A 21,147-nucleotide genomic window follows, 5' to 3' on the forward strand; every position below is an offset into this window, starting at 1 on the left:
GAGTTCATGGAACCATTGTTAACATGGGACCTAAATCATCTTGGAACAACGAAGATGCCTTTTATGCAACCCAAAGAGATCATCTCAACGATACCGGTGTGATGCAGAATGGGGGGTGTAGAATAGATTTCGAAAGAAAACTAACGGTATAATCATATTTGCTGGAATGAGTTTTTCAAACAGAAAAATGAGCGAACTCATGAAGCAACTTTAGTAAAAACGAAAAAAATAACTTATCACCAAATTTAAAATCAAAAGGGATATAGAAATATCACCACCCTGATGATAATAAATAAGAATACACAACTGAAAGCAAAAGACTCACTACTCAAGGACGCATCCAAGAGATACAGAGTTTATGGGAGCACTCCAAGAGAGCTTCTATCAAATTATCATCAGTTTCTAAAGTCTTTCCTAAGCCCTAAACACCAACATAAATACTAGTGCATGAAACAAACCTTAATGCATTGGAAATTTCGAAATTAAGTGTTTACAGTTGCTAACCAAACTCCTTTAATGTATTCCTTGGTTATGAAGAAATGTTCACAGCTGCTAACTAACTCCTTTAATACATTCTTTAGTCATGAAGAAAAATATCTTAAAATAGTTTTAACTTTGTACAGGGAATATGCTGATGAACTGTCATATTTGAGTGGACTGAGTTGAAGATTATAAGGTATCATTGTTGACCGAAAAAAATATTATATTATAATCAAGGTTCATGTAATCAGATTATAGTAAATTAGATACTCTTGTCACTTAATAATCTATTAAACTAGTATTGATTGTAAATTATCATGGTTTAAAGACGTATAAGATCTTGAAAGGACTATTTGACAAAAAAAGAAATTTGGAGAAATTATTTCCTTTGATCATTATCTTTGAATTCTAACCAAAATCTTATGAAATATGAATTCAAAGATCCAAATTGAACATCCACACCATCAGCCTAACATCAAGCCACATCAGCCAACCTAGAGTGACTACACAGTCTTTTAGGTCAAACGTCCAACAATACTCGGATCATATTCCATATATTTACAAGGTTTTGATGTTATATTCACAACCAAAATTAGTAGGGAATATATTTTGCTTGTGTGTGAATAACCCCTGCAATGATTTCATAGAGTTTGGAAACTGTTGCCTACTTTGGTTGCTTAAAATTCCAGTATTGATCCGTCCAGTTGTAATTTTTCCTATCATTGTTGTTCTAAATAAAATAAAAAAAAAGTTCGTCGAGTGTTTTCCAATTTAAGTTATGCCCATAAATAATAAATAATAATAATAATTTATGGATAGAAAATACAAACAATGTTAATAGAGTATTTTTGAGGCTCGTCTTTGTCACTTATCATTTATATTAAAAAAACTATAGATAAAATAGAAAAATCTTTCTATGAAATTATTAATGTACTTTTGAATCTGTTTTTTAATTTTAAATTTAAAGGATATATAGAGCCTAATTTAACATCTGGCCAGTGTCCAAATGTTCTATCCAAATAGTTTATGTTAGTCTAATTGATTTTGTTATTTTAGTTATTATAATTTTTATTGTACTATTTTTGAAATAATATTTTTGGGCCCGGTAGAATTTTTATTTTCTTTTTTACAGCTCTTGTAAAAAGAAATAGAACTCTTAAATGAAAACATAATACTATCATTGCATCTTAGTCCGTCACTTTCTCGAGAACTCATGCGATCTTCCCTTAACGATAAAGGGATTTAAGGACCGGTGGTTTGGTGTAATAGACTAGTCAGGAATCTACTGTAACATTGAAGTGCCATGCCATAAATATTCGTGGAGGTCTCTTTTATTTAGCCACTTTAACTCTAAATGATAACGTCCAAATTAAGGCTGGATGAAAAGTTATAATCAAATAATTGCTGTACTAAATACCTTCAACATCAAAATAAATCCTAATCATCGATCGATTGATTGGTTAACTAAACAAAAAACACCATGTAGTCTTAATTCTTGCATGGCCATTTGAAGAGCTTCGACACCATATCATCCACTAAATCAGGGTGACATCACTTTATTTGTGTGGTTTGATCTTCCATGATGATTTTACACACAAAAAAAAAAAATTCTGTTCTTATGAAATAATATTTCAAATTCAAACTAACTATTCCCAAAATAATTTTTGAGAGCTGAACATTAAGATCAATTGATTTGTAGTAATAGTGGGAAACTAATCTCAAAAAGGAGATATCTATGGTTGATGTTAAACCTACTACACCAGCCGACCAACCCAAATCTGAAATCCCACTTCACGATCAGATCGGGGCCCAACAAGTCCAATGGTGATTGCTATTCGGAAAATACCTTTCCTGATCCTTCAGATACCCGTTTCCTTACCTGACATATGACTAACGGTCAGATGTGGCTCTACGTGGGACCATCATTTTGTTCCAGTAACAACGTAGTTGGCGAGTCGGGTGAGAAGAATGTTGGGTACGAAAAGTGCTGCTTAGTTTGAGCACCTCTCCAGTCACCGCCTACCCTCGTGTGGTGTGGTTGCGTACACCGCCGCTCGCGGATGCGATCTCTCTCTTCTTAAAACGAACGAAGGGAGCTATAAAGACAGGCGCAGCAGCCTTGTGTGCTCTCTTATCGCCTTCGGAATCAGCCGTGAGAAGAAGGGAGAAAACGGTCCCGCATTCTGCGAAGGTTTCTCCCTCACCATGAATTTGCTTTTCATACAAATTCCAGATCCATTCTGTGGTTTTCCTAAAACAAGATTCTCTTGGAGTTCCCCATAGAAAAAGATTCTAAAAATCATTTCCCCTTACCCAATGCCCTTCTTTGTGTTCTTGAGCATGCCTCGTCGTAGACATTGTTCGGCATATTGGAAAATCGAAGATTTGTCCCCTGATCTTAAGATGTGATTGCAGCAGATGTTCTGATTTTGTTTTTTTGTTGAAGAATGGGATTCTCTTGTAGCTGTTTCCCGGTGTTGATGAAGACAATGGAACTCTTGTCTGCCAAAACAGAAAAGGGATCCTTCTTTCCTTATGTGCTAAGTTAATTGGCTCCATTCACGGGTAGTCGGCTCTGATACCAAATGACATGATTCGATAGGTTAATTGGCTCGTCAACTTCGTTTGAAGTCAAAATGCTTACTCTGAAGTTGATAGTAGTTGTATACTCATCAAATCTTTATAAGCCAATCTTAGTCTTATTCATTTTCGATGTGGAACCAATTGGAGTGTTGCGACAGGAGTTTTGGTGCCTGATATCGGCTGAAATGATTCAGCTTTATTTTAGTTCTGGAAAGGTTTGGAGAGTCTCTCGTCATCTTGTGCTGAAAATAATAAATCAAGTATTGGAAAACCTGATTTAAGGTTGTTGGTCTTTTTAAAAAGATTTTTTTATTATGGTGAACAAAGCATTAGTTATGAGCACTAAGCTTTTTGATTGTTTAGTAGCATGTGGGTGTTTGAGTGCTGTTGGTCCAGGTGAAAACATGGAGTTCTTTTAAAATATGTATTAATACATTCATTTATTGCAATTAGCTACACTGCAGTAACAAGGTGGTTCATCTTGCCTTGTCCATGTCACTGTGATGTATAAAATGATAGTGGAGTCATAAGAAAGCTGATTCATAGTTGTTTTTATTAATAACTTTCTCCAATGCCTGGCCTGAAATACATAACGGATGAAATATTTTCCTTATGCAATCCTGGTTCTGAAGTTCTTTTATTTTTTTCTTATGTCTTACCAATAGCATGAGTTCTTCCATCTGATTGCACACATTCAAATTATGTTAACACTGTGTTGCTCGTTTGAATATCTTCTTTCATTTTGGATTCCTGAAGATTGAAGAGTTAATCCAAAACATAGATTTCGAGCATTGATATTTGTGTATTATGGATACTCTCCTACCTATCTATCTAGTTTTAGGGCTTTCCAATATCTTATGTGCTCGTCTACTCTTGAAAACTGGAAGGCTGGGAAAGTGGATAGCCATAAGTGACTTCAATAGGCTAGCCTTTGGGTGGTTGGATGTGCTTATTTTGGTCAAGGTCACCTAATGGAAGTCCTCATTAGGTCATGGTATTGGGTATCTGAATTTCTATCTGTTTTCACTTGGATTGCATATCTATTGGTAAATTTATTTTTGTCTTATGGACATTTGACTGAAAGTCTTAGGTTGTCAAACTCTTTGATACCTCCCACATGCATTTGTACTTTATCTTGCTCAACAACAAATGTTTCTCTAGAACATTTTATTTCCATATTACTTCACTCAATGGCAAATGTTTCTTTAGAACATTTTATTAGATGTAAGGCTGACTACATTGACCCTTCCTGGACCCGCATTGGCAGGAGCCGATGCCCTTTTTGTCTCTCTTCCATTATCTACACATTGACCATCAATAACTTTGCTTTTGCTTCTAAAGGTCCTTCTGGGACTCATAAAAAGGTTGCATCTTTATTAGATGAGCAATATAACAACAGATAATGAAATTTTAGCCAGAAATCAAAAGATTCAATATGAAGGTACTGATTTTGGTTGAATTATTCCAGATGGCCTGAGCTAGCAAATTTAATCAAAATTTGGATAATTACCAAGTCTGGTGGTTTAAGCAGAATTGATCAGTTTAGAAAAATTGATAAATTGAGGTTAAAACATTTAATTTTATGTTCAATCTTGATGGTTTTGGGTTAAATTCACCCGTAGATTACAGAGCATCTATTAAGGTTTTCTCCAAGAATTGTTGTTTCATTTTATGAAACTTAAAAGAAACATATATTTTTCAACTATATTCTCAGATGACCAAGGCAAGAATTTAGGTATTATATCTCAACTTATATTTTTAGGGGATGTATTTTACAGTTAGAAAGGTTGATTTGTTTTTTTTCCCTTTATCTTTTGATTTGTTTAGTTCTAGGCTGACACATGATAATTAAAGATGAATTACATCTATCTAGCATGCTAAATTCATGTGGATAAGCTTATGTTTCTTTCGATCTTAAAATCAGTTAGAGGAGTGCTAGGACTTGCTTCAGTACATAGAAAGCTATCAAAAAACAATAAAATAAAATAATTAAAAAGTCAGATAAATAATATGTATGTTCACATCATTGTCCATCAACTGCAACAGTATCAATTATAACTTTCACTTGATATTGTGGTTAAGAACAAACCTAGTGCACAAGGCTCCCACCAATCCCACCAATGCATGGTCAGAGGATAGATAATGCAAGGTTCCTCATACCATAGTATACCACTTGGTATGGGTCGGACGTATCGGTCTGATAGGGGATTGGTATGTGGACCACCCTGTACCGGGTGATGTATACTAAATGGCTCTGCATTGCTCGATATGGGCCTATACCGCTTGATAACAATCAAAATCTGCCCATTATCAACCTGTATCAATCAGTAATGGTCGAATTTCGATTGTTACCGATAGATGGCTCAGATCTAACCCTTTCCAATGGTCAAATCCATTTGAAAGGGTTTTTAAACCCTTTCCTCCCCCTCTTTCACCCCCTTTCACTTTTTCAAACTATTATACTCTCTCAGTATCTTTCTTTCTCCTTTCTTTCATTCTCACATACTCTCTTAAAACTTCACAAAGCTACGATATGTGGATTGGATTCAGCTTGGGAAGCTAATTAAGGAGGATTAACACCTAAGTTAAAGGAAGAACTCTATAATCAAAGGTATGCATATAACTTCTTAATCACATTCAACAACTTGCTCGCTTCGGAGACATGGCAGCGACGTCGACAACAATGCCTCGATTGACGATGGCGGCATTGTCGGGGAGTCGATGGTCCTATCTACACGGTTTGAGGGTGGTGCATAGATTAAGGAGCAATATTTTATTCATATTACCTAAGATTTAGATCATGGAGCTTGACGTGCTAGTTGGTCATTCTTCTTCGAGCAACAGTACGGTGATCAATCTTATGATACAGAGTAGCAGATCAGTGGTGAAAGTAGAAGTTTTGATGTTCTCTATGCTCCGCACTAATATATGCTACAATCATATTTGCCTCATAAGCTATCTCAGACATGTGTGGTTCACGACGATCAAACTATAACCATCATCACAATAATGCACCAATAGCATATGGTGTATTAATATACTATATCGTAAGTTTGCAATTTCGGTCTGTACTGATGTATCGACCATGCGTCAGTATGATATGTATTGTGGCGTACCGACTATATGCCCAAAATCATCGAAAATAGCTCCAAAAATACCTAAAAATAAAAAAAAATTGGATTAGGGTTTTTAAGTTGAAAATAAATATAAATTTAGTATAATTTTAGCAAAAATAATGTAAACTAAGAAAGAATAGTGACACATTTTTTTCGGGCTTTGAAGAATAGTTTTGTAGTACGTTCCAGATTTTCCTTTCGTTAATATTGAATTATCTATAAAGAAATTATTTGAATTGTTAGATTATTTTTTAAACAACTTAAACTTTAAGATTTAAATGAATTAAGTAATAAATCGATGGATATACCTGGTTCTACCATTAAAAAGAACGATAGAATCCACGGACGATGGATCAGGGTCCTTGATCCTATATATTTGTATATCAATATATATTTGTTGAATCTAATCCTAAAATTGATCCTATCGCATAGTGTACTACTGATACACTATATGTCATTGGTGCATCAATGTGGTGATGGTCGTAGTCTGATCGTGGTGACATAGTGTATTAATACTCGTTCTATGTCTACGTCATGTAGGCTCTATCGTATCTACTCAAAATCATCCACTACCTTCCTCTTCCCCTTCTATGTATAAACTTGACTAGTTCCTCATCGAGCTCCATAATCTAAATTTTCGATGGCATGTGTAAAATACTACTCCTCAATCCATATACCCCCCTCAAATCATCCACTACCTTCATCTTCCCCTTCTATGTATAAACTTGACTAGTATCTCGTCAAGCTCCATGATCTGAATCTACAGTGGCATGTGTAAAATATTACTCCTCGATCCATGCACCACTATCAAATTGTGTAGACCGAACCATCGACTCCCTGGCATTGCTGCCATCATCGATTGAGGCATTGCTGTCCACGTCGCTACCATGTCTCTAGACTGAACAGGTTGCTGAATGCGATTATGAAGGTGTCTCGTCGCTCGATTTAATTCTTTCCAATGGTGTTGCTGATGCTACTGTCTTCCCTTTTGCCTTTGCCTTTGTACGTTGGGCGGACGATTGTGATGGTTGGGTGTCTCTAGTTCTTAGAGCAGTTTGATTCGATGTTGTCCAGCTCCTTTTGCCATGTTTTAATCAAGGGGGATCTTCCTCCTAATGGGGATGTGCTTTCTCTTATTTTATTGTCTCAATGATAAAAACACGAATGACGTTGAGAATTTCTTGCCTCATCAAGTAGAGGATCCTCTTAGTTTTCTATTGCTTTGACCTACTCTAACATTGGTTCTGAATCTTTGTTGTAGAATTGGAAGTCGATGGGATTAATCTTTATTTCCTTTGTCTCCTTGTCCAGCTCGACACACCGCAACCTTAGCCGCATATTATAGTGGACATATACTAGTATCTCCCATCGTCTATACGATAGTCTGTTGTGGACCTTCGTATGAATAAATGCGAACGTTGACCAATTATGTTTGCGACCACTGGATGTCATCGTCTGCGAAAGTATACAAACAATAACATTCCTTAAATTTGGTGCATCTCCTCCAAATTATAACCATCACTCGACTACAAAAAGATATAAATAAGACTTTATTAGTATTATAAATAATTAATATTAAATACAGTTTATAATTAATATATGTGTAACTTTTCCTCACTAGGATTTATATTGTAATGACACGATACAACTACAATGTTAAAAAATGAACAAATTGTTTCTCGGAATAATCAGCCCTTCATAATAGCATCGACTACATCGGTAGTGTTTGACAAGAGTCAATGTATAATATTTCATAGTGTTGATAATAAATCTGATAGCGTTCGAAGACTATATCGAAATTGAATATGAATTTTTTAAATATTAAAAAAATTATTAATTAAGTTACATTGAATATGAATTTACCTGCATTATTGATATCTTGGTCCATATGAACTTAAGTCCTATGATCAATGATCCGTAAGTAATGGTCGACCTTAAAATCATCTTTGAATGTTTTCTTGACCTCTTCTCTTGTTATAATCAGTATATGTATGAGATAATGCATTTGTGGACACTTGTTCATATTGACCTTACGAAGGATAACAGAAAGTGGTTCCACACCTTTTATGATTTCATTAATGTATCCCAAAATCTTAAAGAAAGAATAGTCTTTTATATCTTTTTTCTATCGCTCGATCTTGAATACTTGAAATCGGACCATTCATGTGATATCTAGTGCAGGCCTCCTGCTAAGCCCTCTCATAAAACCACGGATTCCACCTTGCCTCATGCTACTGATTCGGCGTATCCGAGGAGGGGCAGTTGGCTGCCTCATGCTAGCTGACCTCTAGATTCCTTGTGGCGCAAATCCGCTACCACTGCCATGCTCCCAATGTGAATGTCGGTGCCTCATTGCTTCCTCATATATATACTGATGCTCGAATGATGCATGAATACTAGCTCTAAGATCTGGGTTGATTTCATCGCCGCGATCCTTATAGTCGTCATAAGTTGGTTCCTACGTAGCCTTTTAGTATTCTTCCTCATCTCTTACGTTCTTTTTTATTGTATCTTCCCTTACCTGTTGTAACTTGTTTTGAAATGATTTACAAAAGACATTGAATTAAAGACATTAAAAAATCAATGTTAAACAGCCTTGTATTAAAGACATTGAATTGACCCATCAAATTCCGATTGAATCATCATTAAAACCACTAATCATAGTATTAAAAAAACTTAATTAAAACCTAATTAAACATATTATATCATCATAAACATATACATTACCTTAATATGCATAAAATATAAAGATTTGACCTATTAATTATCATTTTAAAAAATAAATATTAAACACACTAATCACAACATTAAAGATCTTAATTACTCCCTAATTAACAGTATTCTACCATAAAAAATATATCAAATAACATATTAGATATTAAGTCATACACCACATTATTTAGGCTTAAATTTAATCATCTCATAAATCAGTAAAAATCTAGAAAGAGAATATATACCTCTTGATTAAAGTATTTTTCCTCTTAATCCTCTCAGATTAGTCTCCTGAATTTGATCCAAATTATAAGTCATAACTTTGTTGAGTTTAGGAGAGTGAAAATGTGATATTGAGAGAGTTGAAGAGATTGAGATAGTAAAATAAGTTGAAAGAGAGAGGAGGAAAAACCCTTTTCTAAGCCTCAAATGGTTAATTTGATCGTTTGAAATAGGGCAATCTCAACCCTTGATCAGTAATGATTGAAATCTAATTGTTACCGCCTAGTACAGACCTCGTATGGCCTGATATAGGGTCATATGATGGTACTGCCTGGTAGAAGGTGGTTCGTGTACCAGTATCTTGCCAAACCGGTATGTATCGCTCGTTACAAGTCAGCATGGCAAACCTTGCTATGTCATGGATCAATTTTATGATTAGTTCCGACAAACATATCAAATTGATATACAAATATATCGGATCGAAGATCTCAATCCATCACCTGTGGAGTCCTGTCATTTTTTTTTGTAGTAGATTCATTTAAATTTTAAAGTTTAAGTTGTTTAATAAATAATCTGACAATTCAAATCATTTTTTTTGTAGATAATTCAATATCTATAGAAGGATAGTTAGAAACATACCACAAAACTACTCCTCAAAGCCCAAAAAAGATATGTGCTAATATTCTTTCTTAATATAGATTATTTTTATTAAAATTATACTAAATTTATATTTATTTTCAATTTTAAAACCCTAATTTAACTTTTTCCTATTTTAAGGAATTTTCGGAGCTATTTTTGGCCTTTTTTTCATACTGTCGATACACCTTGTTGTATCGACACATAGTGCATCAGTACAGAGTGATACGTACCATACCGCTAGCTGGCCAGTACATTAGTTTAGACCGTAATGTGAACTTTGAGTTTGAGTCAATGTACATGTTGTTACCTCTATATTATACTAAACCTTATTATCATACCAAGATCCAACCTCCATTTGATTACTTAGATACCTTGCCTAATTTTGAGATTGTCTCTTTCTTTCTTGTGCTTCTACCTATATCCTAGGTTTTTTAAATACCTTTTCTGGTTGGTTACCTATCGCACATAGAAAGTTAACAAGAATGTACTCAACAGTAAGAATATAAATTGTAGTAAAAATAATTTGTAAATTGTTTTGCAAGTTATGCTTTAGACGTCCACTTGGTCAAACACCCATTCTTTCTTATGCTAAAATTTCATTCCTAACATTTCCACCATTTTTCCCCAAAAATCTGAATGATAATATCCCCAACTCTTTGCTAAAATTCCATTCCAGTGACACTAACACTTGTTGCTGAAAGAAATACAAGGTATTCTTGCACAACACATTATGAAGTCGGTGGGTGTTTGTCTTCACCAAATGTGCATAAAAAATACTTTTATTTAATTGTAGCCGACTTTGACAGTAACAAGAATCTATATCTGTTACCATGTGTAAGTTTCTTGTGTGGCCTTTTTCATCTCTGAATTAAACAGTAGTTGGTTTTCTTTTATTACCATAGAACGATTTTATCCTTGAGCTACAGGTCTTAATGCCAGCATGAGCATTCATTAGGCTTCAGGATATCTCAGTTTTTTATTATGACCAGTGGACAATATAAAATATTCGCATGGAGATTAAACTTTTTCATCTCACATCGTTATTACCATTGTCTTTAATGAATTCATATAGATTGTTTCTTATCCCGAGTTAATTTCTCATTTGTTATTTATTTGTACAACTGATAGATCAGGGGAACCTTGGGAAGATCAAAGTCCAAACTTCTAAATCTCCTCATGATTTTTCAATATTGCAGATGGCAGATGTTGCCAAGGACTTAGCTGCTGGTACGGTTGGAGGTGCAGCACAACTGATTGTTGGGCACCCCTTTGATACAATTAAGGTCAAGCTTCAAAGCCAGCCTGCACCACTGCCTGGGCAGCCTCCCAAGTATTCTGGTGCAATGGATGCAGTTAAGCAGACCATCTCTGCAGAAGGCCCAAGAGGCTTATATAAGGGAATGGGAGCTCCACTTGCAACTGTCGCAGCCTTCAATGCTCTTCTATTTACTGTCAGGGGCCAAATGGAAGCATTACTGAGGTCAGAACCTGGCACTGTCTTGACAGTGAACCAGCAGGTTATATGTGGTGCTGGTGCTGGTGTTGCAGTTTCTTTCCTAGCCTGTCCAACAGAGTTGATCAAATGCAGGTTGGTTACCCTGGTAAATTATATCTTCAACAATAAAACTACATGCTAAATAGTATAATGTGCATTAGGCCCCATTCCAAGCAATTATTTCCACCCCAAGGCTCTACGAGCACTGTTCCAACTGAACAAAAACAAATACAATCTATTTCAATCAAAACATGCCCATTCTACTGCCTTCTTAAGGCACTTCTGAAAATGTTTTGCATGCCTTCCACAGTAGTCATCACAACTTTAGCAAAACCAGATGATGCTGTCTGAAAGTTCACCATTTTGATCTCAATTGTACTAAATCAAAGCAATTAGCAGAGCTTTCTTTCTGTTCTCAGAAAGGGCTCTTCCTTTACAATTAAAGAAAAACCACAGTGTCTCAATTGTAGTAAATTACAATATCAGGTCTACTACTATTTTCAAACTCAAACACCTTATTCCAAATCTCAGAAGAGTATAAACAAGTAAAGGATTAATGTCACACTGCCTCCTTTTTAGTGTAAGAAACACAGATCTTGGAGCAATTTATATTCACTATTATATTTGGGTCAGAAAATTGTCCAAAACTGCCAATTAAAGAGTGAAGACATGCTTTTGTTGATCATGCCCAGTCAACAGGATTCTTTTTCCGTGTTTTATGATTTATCCATCTCTTCCTTCCCTTACAAGTGTAGAGGAACCACACAGTTTCATCATCCATATCTGTAAACCAACTACTGTCAGATGTTTGCACAATTTATTCGACATCGTCAAGCTTTTCTTCCTCCAGAGTTCCACTCAGTCCCAAGGAGTTTCCTGCTGATTTCATCCACAGCCTTTGTCATCTTTTCCAGATAGAACAAATGCACTAACCAAAAAATTTGGAAAATACAAATCACAGAGACTCATTGTTCCTGGATAGAAGAAAAATCTAATAGTCTAACTTTGTACTCTGCTTGTGATGTCATTTTTTACCAGCACTTAACAGTCTTATGGTTGTAATTTAGATGGAACTAGATGTATGCCAAATTAGTATGCAGGTAATGACATCTTCAAACTACATTTTAGGTAGAACAGCGACCTTCACAAATATCAAGTGGCTCACTTTCAATTGTTTGCAACTTGGGTGAAAGCCAAAATTTGGAATATATAGATAGCTTCCCCAAACATCCAAATAAGAGCTCCATCCCTCTTAACAAAGAGATAGTGTGACAATGGATCACCTAACTAAGGCCATTTTGCCCAGGAAAGAAGCCAATTATATTCCCATTTAACATCACTGAGAACAAAATAGAGGTGATAGAGGTTTAAATCCAATTTATCATTTCTGGAAGAAATATCAAATTTAACATCCTTCCAAATATTCCCATGATAAGGGATCACAAGACTTTTGTGTATCAACATAAAATGGTATTTCTGTGATAATTGAGAAAATTCTTGTGTGCACATTGTCCAAGATTAGAAGGGGTATTAATTGGACAAGGCTCCTGCCAATTTGGGTTTGCAACATTACCTCTATATCAAGAAGGTCGTTTCCAGAACTTGAACATTGGTCTCCCAGTTCACGAAGCAGCAGCCTTAACTCTACATTGTCCAAGATCCTTCTCCCTTTAATTAATGTTGTTTCTGACAATTTTTATGTTTGCCCAGACCATCTTGGAACCTATTAATAATTAATTTTTGCAAGACATTTGTAGAGAATGTTACAGTAGGAGATATTAGTCCAATTCTGATAATTAACTAGCTTTTTGTCTTTTGGGTTAAATGTTACAGTAATAGTATTTAGTTGTTTCAGTAGTTTATTTGTTTGAAAGATACTCTGTACTGCCCTTAACACCTCACTTCCATTAGTGTCCCTGATAATTTGATAAAATTTGGCTATAAAGCCATCTGGACCTGGGCCTTCTCTCAAATGGAAAATAAAGCCTTCTTGGGATCTTCAGACTCAAATGGCCTAATTAGCCAGTTCTGTCTTTATCATATAACTTTTGTCCTTCATCCAAGATTGGATCATTTAGTTTCACTCTATGCAATACTTGTTATCCAATTAATTATTTGTAAAGTTCGCCACTCCTCAAGAATCCTCATTTCATATTATCTCAACACCTTGTTTGTTGATGATAAACTGAATCCTAGTTTTATCCTATTGGCTCTGTGCATCTGAGCAAAAAGAGGACATTTTTTATCCCCAGATGCAAACAGTTAGATCTTTGACCAATCTTTAAGGAGTTCTTCCTCATATTTCATCACTTGAGTGTTCCAACAGATGAGCTTTTTCAGTTGCTACTGTGACTTGGTCTCCAGGTTTAGCATATGATTGCTTCTGGATGTCTTCAAGCTGTGATTTTAGCATAACAATTATCAGTTTCATCTTGTTCAAGCTCTGCTTCTGTTTTTGAATTATCTGAAGCATGAGAGAGCTAGTAACACATCTGCTCCAGTCATTTCTAATGATATCGGGGATTTTATAATCCTCCACCCAAGTATTCACAAATTCAGAAGTTCTCTTGTGCATAATCTGTAAAATGGTAGTCACAGAGGGAACATTATGTAAAATTCCTAAGGAATTTATATTTCAAATCATAAAATATTTGGAGCCAAATGTCTCTTAATTAGGACAGTATCCAGTTTTCTGTGCTTATTTGCATCTGCAGCCTGCCTATTACACCAACTTAAATTGAAATTATTGTATTCAAACATGGTGATTTTACATCTTAAACATTGGTCTGGTGATGGTGTACCAGACCCATTTACCAAAGGGTGAGGGTTTGAAACCTCATCTGATATATTTTTAGGATCTTGACAAATTATTGCAAGGTCTTGGGCATAAATCTCATCTTCGTCATTTGCCCTTTACAACAGAAAAATAAAAGTGATTTTGCTTCCATCATACACAGGCAAAAGGAATTCTGCAGATACATCAGCTGTAGTCTCCATCTCATTTGTCCACGAGGTTGGCAATCATAGATTTAATGCTTTGCCAAACACTCCTTTCCTGTTTGGTATTGGTCATGTACTGCTGAATGCCATACTTATTGCTTATTATGAAATTCAAATTATCTGATCTCCACAAAAATAATATTTCCTAACAAATATATATTTTCCCATCATAAGCATATTGTCCAAATAATTGAATGCTCTTACTAGTTTGCACCCTACTGCAACATTCACTAGGATTTTTTTGATTGTTCTGCTTCATTACCTAGTGCCTCTATTTATTATTACTAAAAAAATGGCTTCTTTTGTGACTGAGATTCGAAGAATTTTACTCTTCATGATCAATTAATTGTAATTAATATAACAATTGTCCTCTTACTATCGAACAGAAACAAATTACATATCACCTTCTGGTGCTTCCAGTGATCTAATATTTTTTTCTTTCCCTTTATTAGGAACTCAAAACCAGTTTCCAATAGGCATGCCCTATGATTCATTGAGTCCTATATTGGAGTTTCATCATAATTTAGGCCATCAAAAATAGAAATAATTATGGATCAATATCAAAAGGTGAACCAATGAGGAGTACCAAGGTGGCTTAATTAAGAACTATCAAGACAAAGTCCTATTCATTAGAAAGAGTGAATTGACATGGAACAAAGGACCCTTGGTCTTCTTTATTTATATGTAAATGAATAGTTATCTGATTTGACTGATTTTGATCTATCAGTGACATCTATAAATAGGGTTTCCATCTCCTACTGTCAGAACACCATAAAATGGGTATCATATGATTTCTCAAGAGTGCTTCTCTACAGCTTCCTCTTATAGTATAAGTGCTTTTAACATATGTCCAAAATGTATTTATGGTTTTGTAGAATTCATACTTGAAGTTTCTTTGAGACTCCAGCGCAATATATAAAATGCTCTTATGTAGGTCAAATTCATCGTTTGCCCCTGTATTCTTGGTAGTTAAAGCCCATCCACCTTTGCTTTGGTTTTTGAGGAATTTGTGTGAGAGAGGTTCAGTGCTACAATTAGATATGGTGCTACCAAAAACAAAATTTAAGTTGAAGAAGTTCGACAACGACAGCAACTTATTTTATGCAGAGGGTGAAAGTAGTGTTGGTTGAGAATGGTTACTGTGTGTTGTTTTTGTGCATCCATTACCATTTTGATGGCTCCTCCCAATCTTAGATTGGTAAATGATTTCACTCTCTACCTCAATTAACTAAACTGAAAATAACATGTTTTTCTGCAGTGTAAATATATAGTGTCTTTGAGGCATCTTGTTTTTCCTGTAGATAATTTTTCATTTGGGTTCATTTCATTATCTCATGCTTGTTCTTCTTGTTCCCTAGTTATTGATACTGTTAGAGAAATCTTTAGATTAGTCTTCAAGTAAGTTTGATTTGTTTGACGTTAAGCTATGAAGGGTTCTTAATCCAACTATAGCATATACTGACTACACTGATTAGTGACACTGGTTCTCTACATGAAGCATGTTTCACTTAAAATATTATGTTTAAATCTTAGCACTCATTGTTACATTAGATTTGCTGGTGTAAAAGTTGTGTTTCTTCTTTTGAGTTACATTCTAAAACAGGCTGCAAGCTCAGAGTGCCTTAGCAAGCTCAACCACCTCTTCAGGTGCAGTAAAATATGGAGGACCCATGGACGTGGCAAAGCATGTTATGAGAGAAGCTGGCCTTAGAGGCTTATTCAAAGGCCTCGTCCCGACACTTTCACGAGAAGTACCTGGAAATGCTGCAATGTTTGGTGTCTATGAAGCTCTTAAGCAAAAATTTGCTGGGGGTCCTGATACTTCAGGTCTCGGTAGGGGCCATTTGATTGTCGCCGGAGGGCTGGCTGGAGCAGCATTCTGGGCATCGGTCTATCCAACAGATGTTGTAAAAAGTGTCATTCAAGTTGATGATTATAGGAACCCAAAGTACTCCAGTTCCATTGATGCCTTCAGAAAAATACTAGCTTCAGAGGGTGTCAAGGGCCTATATAGAGGCTTTGGACCAGCCATGGCTCGTAGTGTTCCTGCCAATGCAGCATGTTTCTTAGCATATGAGATCACCAGATCTAGCCTTGGGTGAATTGTTGCTTTCCTTTGTGTTCTTGGGGCAACTTTCTTTCTTCTTTTCGGGCTAGGTAACTCTGCTGCAATGTACCAGTCCATTTCTAGTGTCATTCAAGAAATCCTTATTTGACTGTCTGAAGCATCAGTTTACTGTTGACATGTTTGCTTCTGATCATTTCTTGTACTTAATACTGGAAGCAAATTGAAATTCTTTTCCTCAAACATTTGGTTCGTGCAAATGATAGTTGCAGAGCAGCTGTATATAACTTGTAGTTGACAGTGAACTGACAGAGTGAGCTACAAGATTTTGCATTACCAAGACAAGGAAACTGTTGGGCAAATTTCAAGATGGGTTTTCCATGCTGAACAGGGTTTCTATTATAGAAAACTATGTTATGGAATGAAGAGTATGTTGAAACAGAAATCAATTAAGTTAAAATTGGGTCATGTAAACGACAGGAATTTCTGCTGCATTTTGAAAAACAATAAAAGCAGCTAAAATATCATTAGTATATTATATACAATTAAAAATGCAGAAGAGTGGTTGAAGAAAAGATCAAGTAAATATAGCTGACTCGATGAGTTGACGCATCTTGCTAAAGCTGTGAGGCTCGCCGTCCACGTGATACGATCAATCTCTGGTTTCATTACCGCTGCTACTGCTTTCCCGAAACGGCAATTAAACTCTCACTATTGCCCTTTTACTCGCCGTATTCTGAAATGACAAGGGGACGCCCCTACCTTTGAAAATATATCCAAAATGCCCCTGAACCAATTGCAACTGAACTGGTTCAGGATATTTGGTCCAAAATAGACGGTTTGAAATTGAACCTGTCCAATTTAAATGTGTTGGGGAGTCACTATTTCTTTTGGCAATGTCATATAGAGGAAGTTAGGAGAATCGTATTTGGTCAATCTCGTAAACATTCGTATCATCCCTTGCTGTTAGTGAATCTTTACGTCGTGGCTGAGGAGTTAGCATGGCTCGGTCCAATCCTGGATGTGCAAGGTTGTCCACGTAGAAACTCGGGTGACGTAAGTGAGCATCGGGTTGGGTTGAGTCGTGGGCCTCGTCGCCTACTTCTTTGTCGTCGAGCTCCTACACTCAGGTCAAGGTCGAGAGGAAGATTTTTCAACTCGATCCCTCCAAAGTTTAAGTTAGAGTTGAGTGGAATAAGATAAAGTTGAGTCCTCGAAGCCTCCTCTCGTTGGCCAGAGGGATGGCTTTTATACCTACAATGAGGTGGTCAATCATACGCGGTCCTTTAATAGCTGTCGATTCCTTGCGAGGATGGCTTGTACCTTGTAGACGAGCACCGATCAACCTGTACGGGTTGGCACCGACCCAAGTTTTGCCGAATGACTTTGTGGTGTTTGGCGTCAACTTGTACAACACCGAGTGGGATGGCTTCATCCCCTAGACGAGCATCGATTGAACTGTATGGGTAAACGTCGTGCGACGCTATCTTGAGTTTTGCGGAACTACTCTAGGGTGTCCAGTGCTGAACTGTATGACGCCGAACAACGTGGGGGTCATGTGGTCACCTCGTCCGAGATGTCGCTCTGCATAAACTCGGAGGCTCTTTATTTACTGTGATGTGGATGACGCTGAAATGTGCCATATCACTTATTATCCTAGCTAGTGTCAGTATTTATTTGGTCATCTTGTAGACATTCCTACCATCCCTGGCTATGGATGAATATAACTTAATATATCCCCATTGACTTTACTTAGCTTTTTATTTTTGACATATCTTTGTGGGGAGAATTTATCAAACTTGAAGGAGAAGCTTGGGACTTTATGCGTGAGAAGCACTTGAAAGATAAGAAAAATAGATAAAATATAAAAATAAAAATAAAAGATCTTATGTGTAATCTCATTTTTAGTAATGATATCGTCGACATTGACAACTTTCATCAGTTGTGTATTTTGTACATACTTTTTATTTTGTCAATGAACTCCCATCTTTACTTTATATTATAAGCGATCTGAAGTCACTGACAAAGTATAATTAAAAGATGGTTACTCATTTATACCTCATCGATAAGATTCCAATTATTAGGGATCGAATAAGAAAATTGAAATAGGGTGGCATGAAGGTTATTGGATACCTAAGAGATTAGGTACTAGTCTTGATAGTAATCAAGGTTTCATTAAGCAGTTTGAATTATATAGATTATAGAATAATTATAATCTTATGATTACTATTTTTTTTTTTCAATGATGGATTTTTGAACTCCATCCCATATTGTAGACTATTCTCGACTCTCGAGATAGTCTTATGTAAGCATCAATAGTTAGAATGAATGCAATGGAGAAAAGTTGAAAGTTATATTAAAAGATAAAGTAACTATTGATTTACAATAACGAGTGTATTTACATATCTTTTGTGATAGTCTATTCGAGTATCTCAATTTATCCTTCTTTATCCCAAAGAAAATCACCCAATCTTTGTTGCTCCTTTGAAAACCAAGATACGTTGCCTTGTAACATGATTAGCTTATAATGTTATTTGTGTTTTAAGCATTCCAAGTTCAAATGTTCATTTATGAGATAATGCTATACCAAATAACGAGTACGTACCAATTGTCAAAAATATGAAATTGCTTTAGATACTTAATGGCCAAAATGATAGTTTTGAAGACCATGCAGACTCATCCATCCTTCATTTAGTCGAAAAGGGATTGATCGAGGATTTAACAGTCAAATATTTCATAGACTATATTAGATAAAAATATACCAAATATTAAAACACGATCCATCTTTCTTTGGGAATATGAATGTGTTGTTGAAGGGGTGATATGATGTGCTATATAAGCAATAGAAATTTAATGATTTCGAGTCATCAATACCGAGGGTTCTCAAAGAGATAACTTCACATAAGTGATAAGATATTAATTTTCTAATACAAATTATTTTAATTTTCTTACCAATATATTTTAATTTACGAGAAAGTTAGACAACGGCAATGAAGACGCTACCAAATTGATGAAGAAGTTTTATGTTTTATGTGGAGTGGTTTTATGTTTTGTGATATATATCAATATATATATATTTTATGTTTCTATTGTTAACGATGATTACTTTACATTGATAACTATCTCTTTGTTGGCATTCAAATGCTATGTAAGATTCGTGTAGATGATGTCTATCTCTTTGTGGTGCCGCTGTTTGCTTTTCAAATATTTTATAGTTGTGACAATTGAATTGTCTTTGTTTACTTTGGATTTTACGATTGTTGTTATGGTGTTTAAATACCATGTACAACTCTTGACTTGTGATGCTTATCTTCTTGTAGTTTGGTTTTGAAATAGATTTATTTGACTGTATTCCATTAAATCAATTCAAACTTGCACGTTATCATTACCACATGAGTATTGATTTTGATAATTAATTATCAAACATAATATATTTTTCAAATGATTATATTTTAATTTATTATTTTAGTGTAATAGACTCAAAAGAGAATCGATACTATGCATGAATTGATATTTTTATATCACATCAACAGTTTATAGGGTAGGATATGGTGTCATCATCACAGGAGGTGGTGGATAATATAAAACAAAGGGGTATGTTTTATTATTATTTGATTATTTCAATTTATTTAATTTTCCTTGCAGCATTTATATTTGCAATTTTAAGTGTTCTAAATCAATAATATGAGGTTATTATACCATTTAATGTAATCTAATAATCTCATTCATATCATTTATTTTGTTCTAAAATTAATCTGGGGTATTTTTGTATGTTTCTATGATTATCTATATTTTTTTAAATTTTTTTTATATTTATTAATAATATTTGCGATCGAATTACTTCACATAAGACTATCCCAAGACCAAGCCAACATCTAATTTATGTAAAGTCGAAACTTGTACGATGAATCAAGAGGTAGTCTTTCGATCACGTAGGAGGGTTGGGGTCGGACCTATTGTGGTTTAGGGTTCCTAGACTAGGCCGAGCAAGGAGCCTGAGTGCCACCGAATCTAAATGGAACTCGTCTTGGGTTCGACCAATTTGGGATTGTCTTGGTTCTATAGATTTAAAACTAGGTTTAGGTTGCACACACAAGTCATCCCAAGTAAGATTTAATTGGGCTCCAATTGATTTTGGCGAATTTGAGCTATGTGGCTGATTGGTCCACCTAGATGACTAAACTACACTGGCAGCCTGCTGTGCTGGCAGTACACGCTGACATGGTCGCAGGTACATATGCTGACATGGCAGGGGATCCTCAACCCTATCAAATCCACAACCGGAGTTACACATATAAGAAAGAAAAAGCAGTATGAAATGGAAGTTACACATAGTGCCTACATCATCGATCTAATCAGAAAATAAAATCAAACACAAAAAAAAAGAAAAAAAATCATAAATAAGATAGGCCAATAAGCCTCCTTTTCGATTGAGCTCTAGTTAGGCTCCTACTACTCCAACTTTTTTAATTTTACTAAAATATGATTCTAACATTCATTATAGTACTTTTTTCTATTTATGATCATTTTGTATCAAAATTGGTATTTTTTTTATATATTTTATTAACAAGTATATTTTAATTCATTTTTTGGTATACTAGTGCCAAATTCTATTAAACTACCTTAGACTTTCATAATTCCACTACAACATATATCTAACAAGGATTATAGTCTCTCTCTTATTTTTGTTGATGATTTTAGGATCATTTTGTGTCAAAATTGGTTTTTTTTATATAGATTTTATGAATATTGAGTATATATTAGCTCATTTTCGAGGAAAATGGGGTCAACTCCTATCAAACCATCACAAACTTTGGAACATGATTGGAACATTA

The 21,147-nt window shown here is 35.2% G+C and overlaps 1 protein-coding gene across 1 annotated transcript; it reads left to right on the forward strand.

The window, feature by feature from the left end:
* The first annotated feature begins 2,520 nt into the window (after window positions 1–2,520).
* Window positions 2,521–16,555, forward strand: LOC135610165 (mitochondrial carnitine/acylcarnitine carrier-like protein). Its single transcript, XM_065104324.1, has 3 exons — window positions 2,521–2,671; window positions 10,949–11,340; window positions 15,851–16,555. Exons 2-3 carry the CDS (start codon window positions 10,949–10,951, stop codon window positions 16,347–16,349), a joined length of 891 nt encoding a protein of 296 aa, XP_064960396.1. The 5' UTR covers window positions 2,521–2,671; the 3' UTR covers window positions 16,350–16,555.
* The last annotated feature ends 4,592 nt before the right edge of the window (window positions 16,556–21,147 follow it).

Source organism: Musa acuminata, chromosome BXJ2-4 (genome assembly GCF_036884655.1).
Source record: "Musa acuminata AAA Group cultivar baxijiao chromosome BXJ2-4, Cavendish_Baxijiao_AAA, whole genome shotgun sequence".
In the NCBI taxonomy this organism is placed as follows: Eukaryota; Viridiplantae; Streptophyta; class Magnoliopsida; order Zingiberales; family Musaceae; genus Musa; species Musa acuminata.

What these genes read in the sequence shown, in the direction of transcription:
- LOC135610165 (XM_065104324.1), top strand. Translation starts at nt 10,949, where the DNA reads ATGGCAGATGTTGCCAAGGACTTAGCTGCTGGTACGGTTGGAGGTGCA. An exon ending in ACAGAGTTGATCAAATGCAG is followed by an intron (nt 11,341 to 15,850) that starts GTTGGTTACCCT and finishes ATTCTAAAACAG; the next exon opens with GCTGCAAGCTCAGAGTGCCT.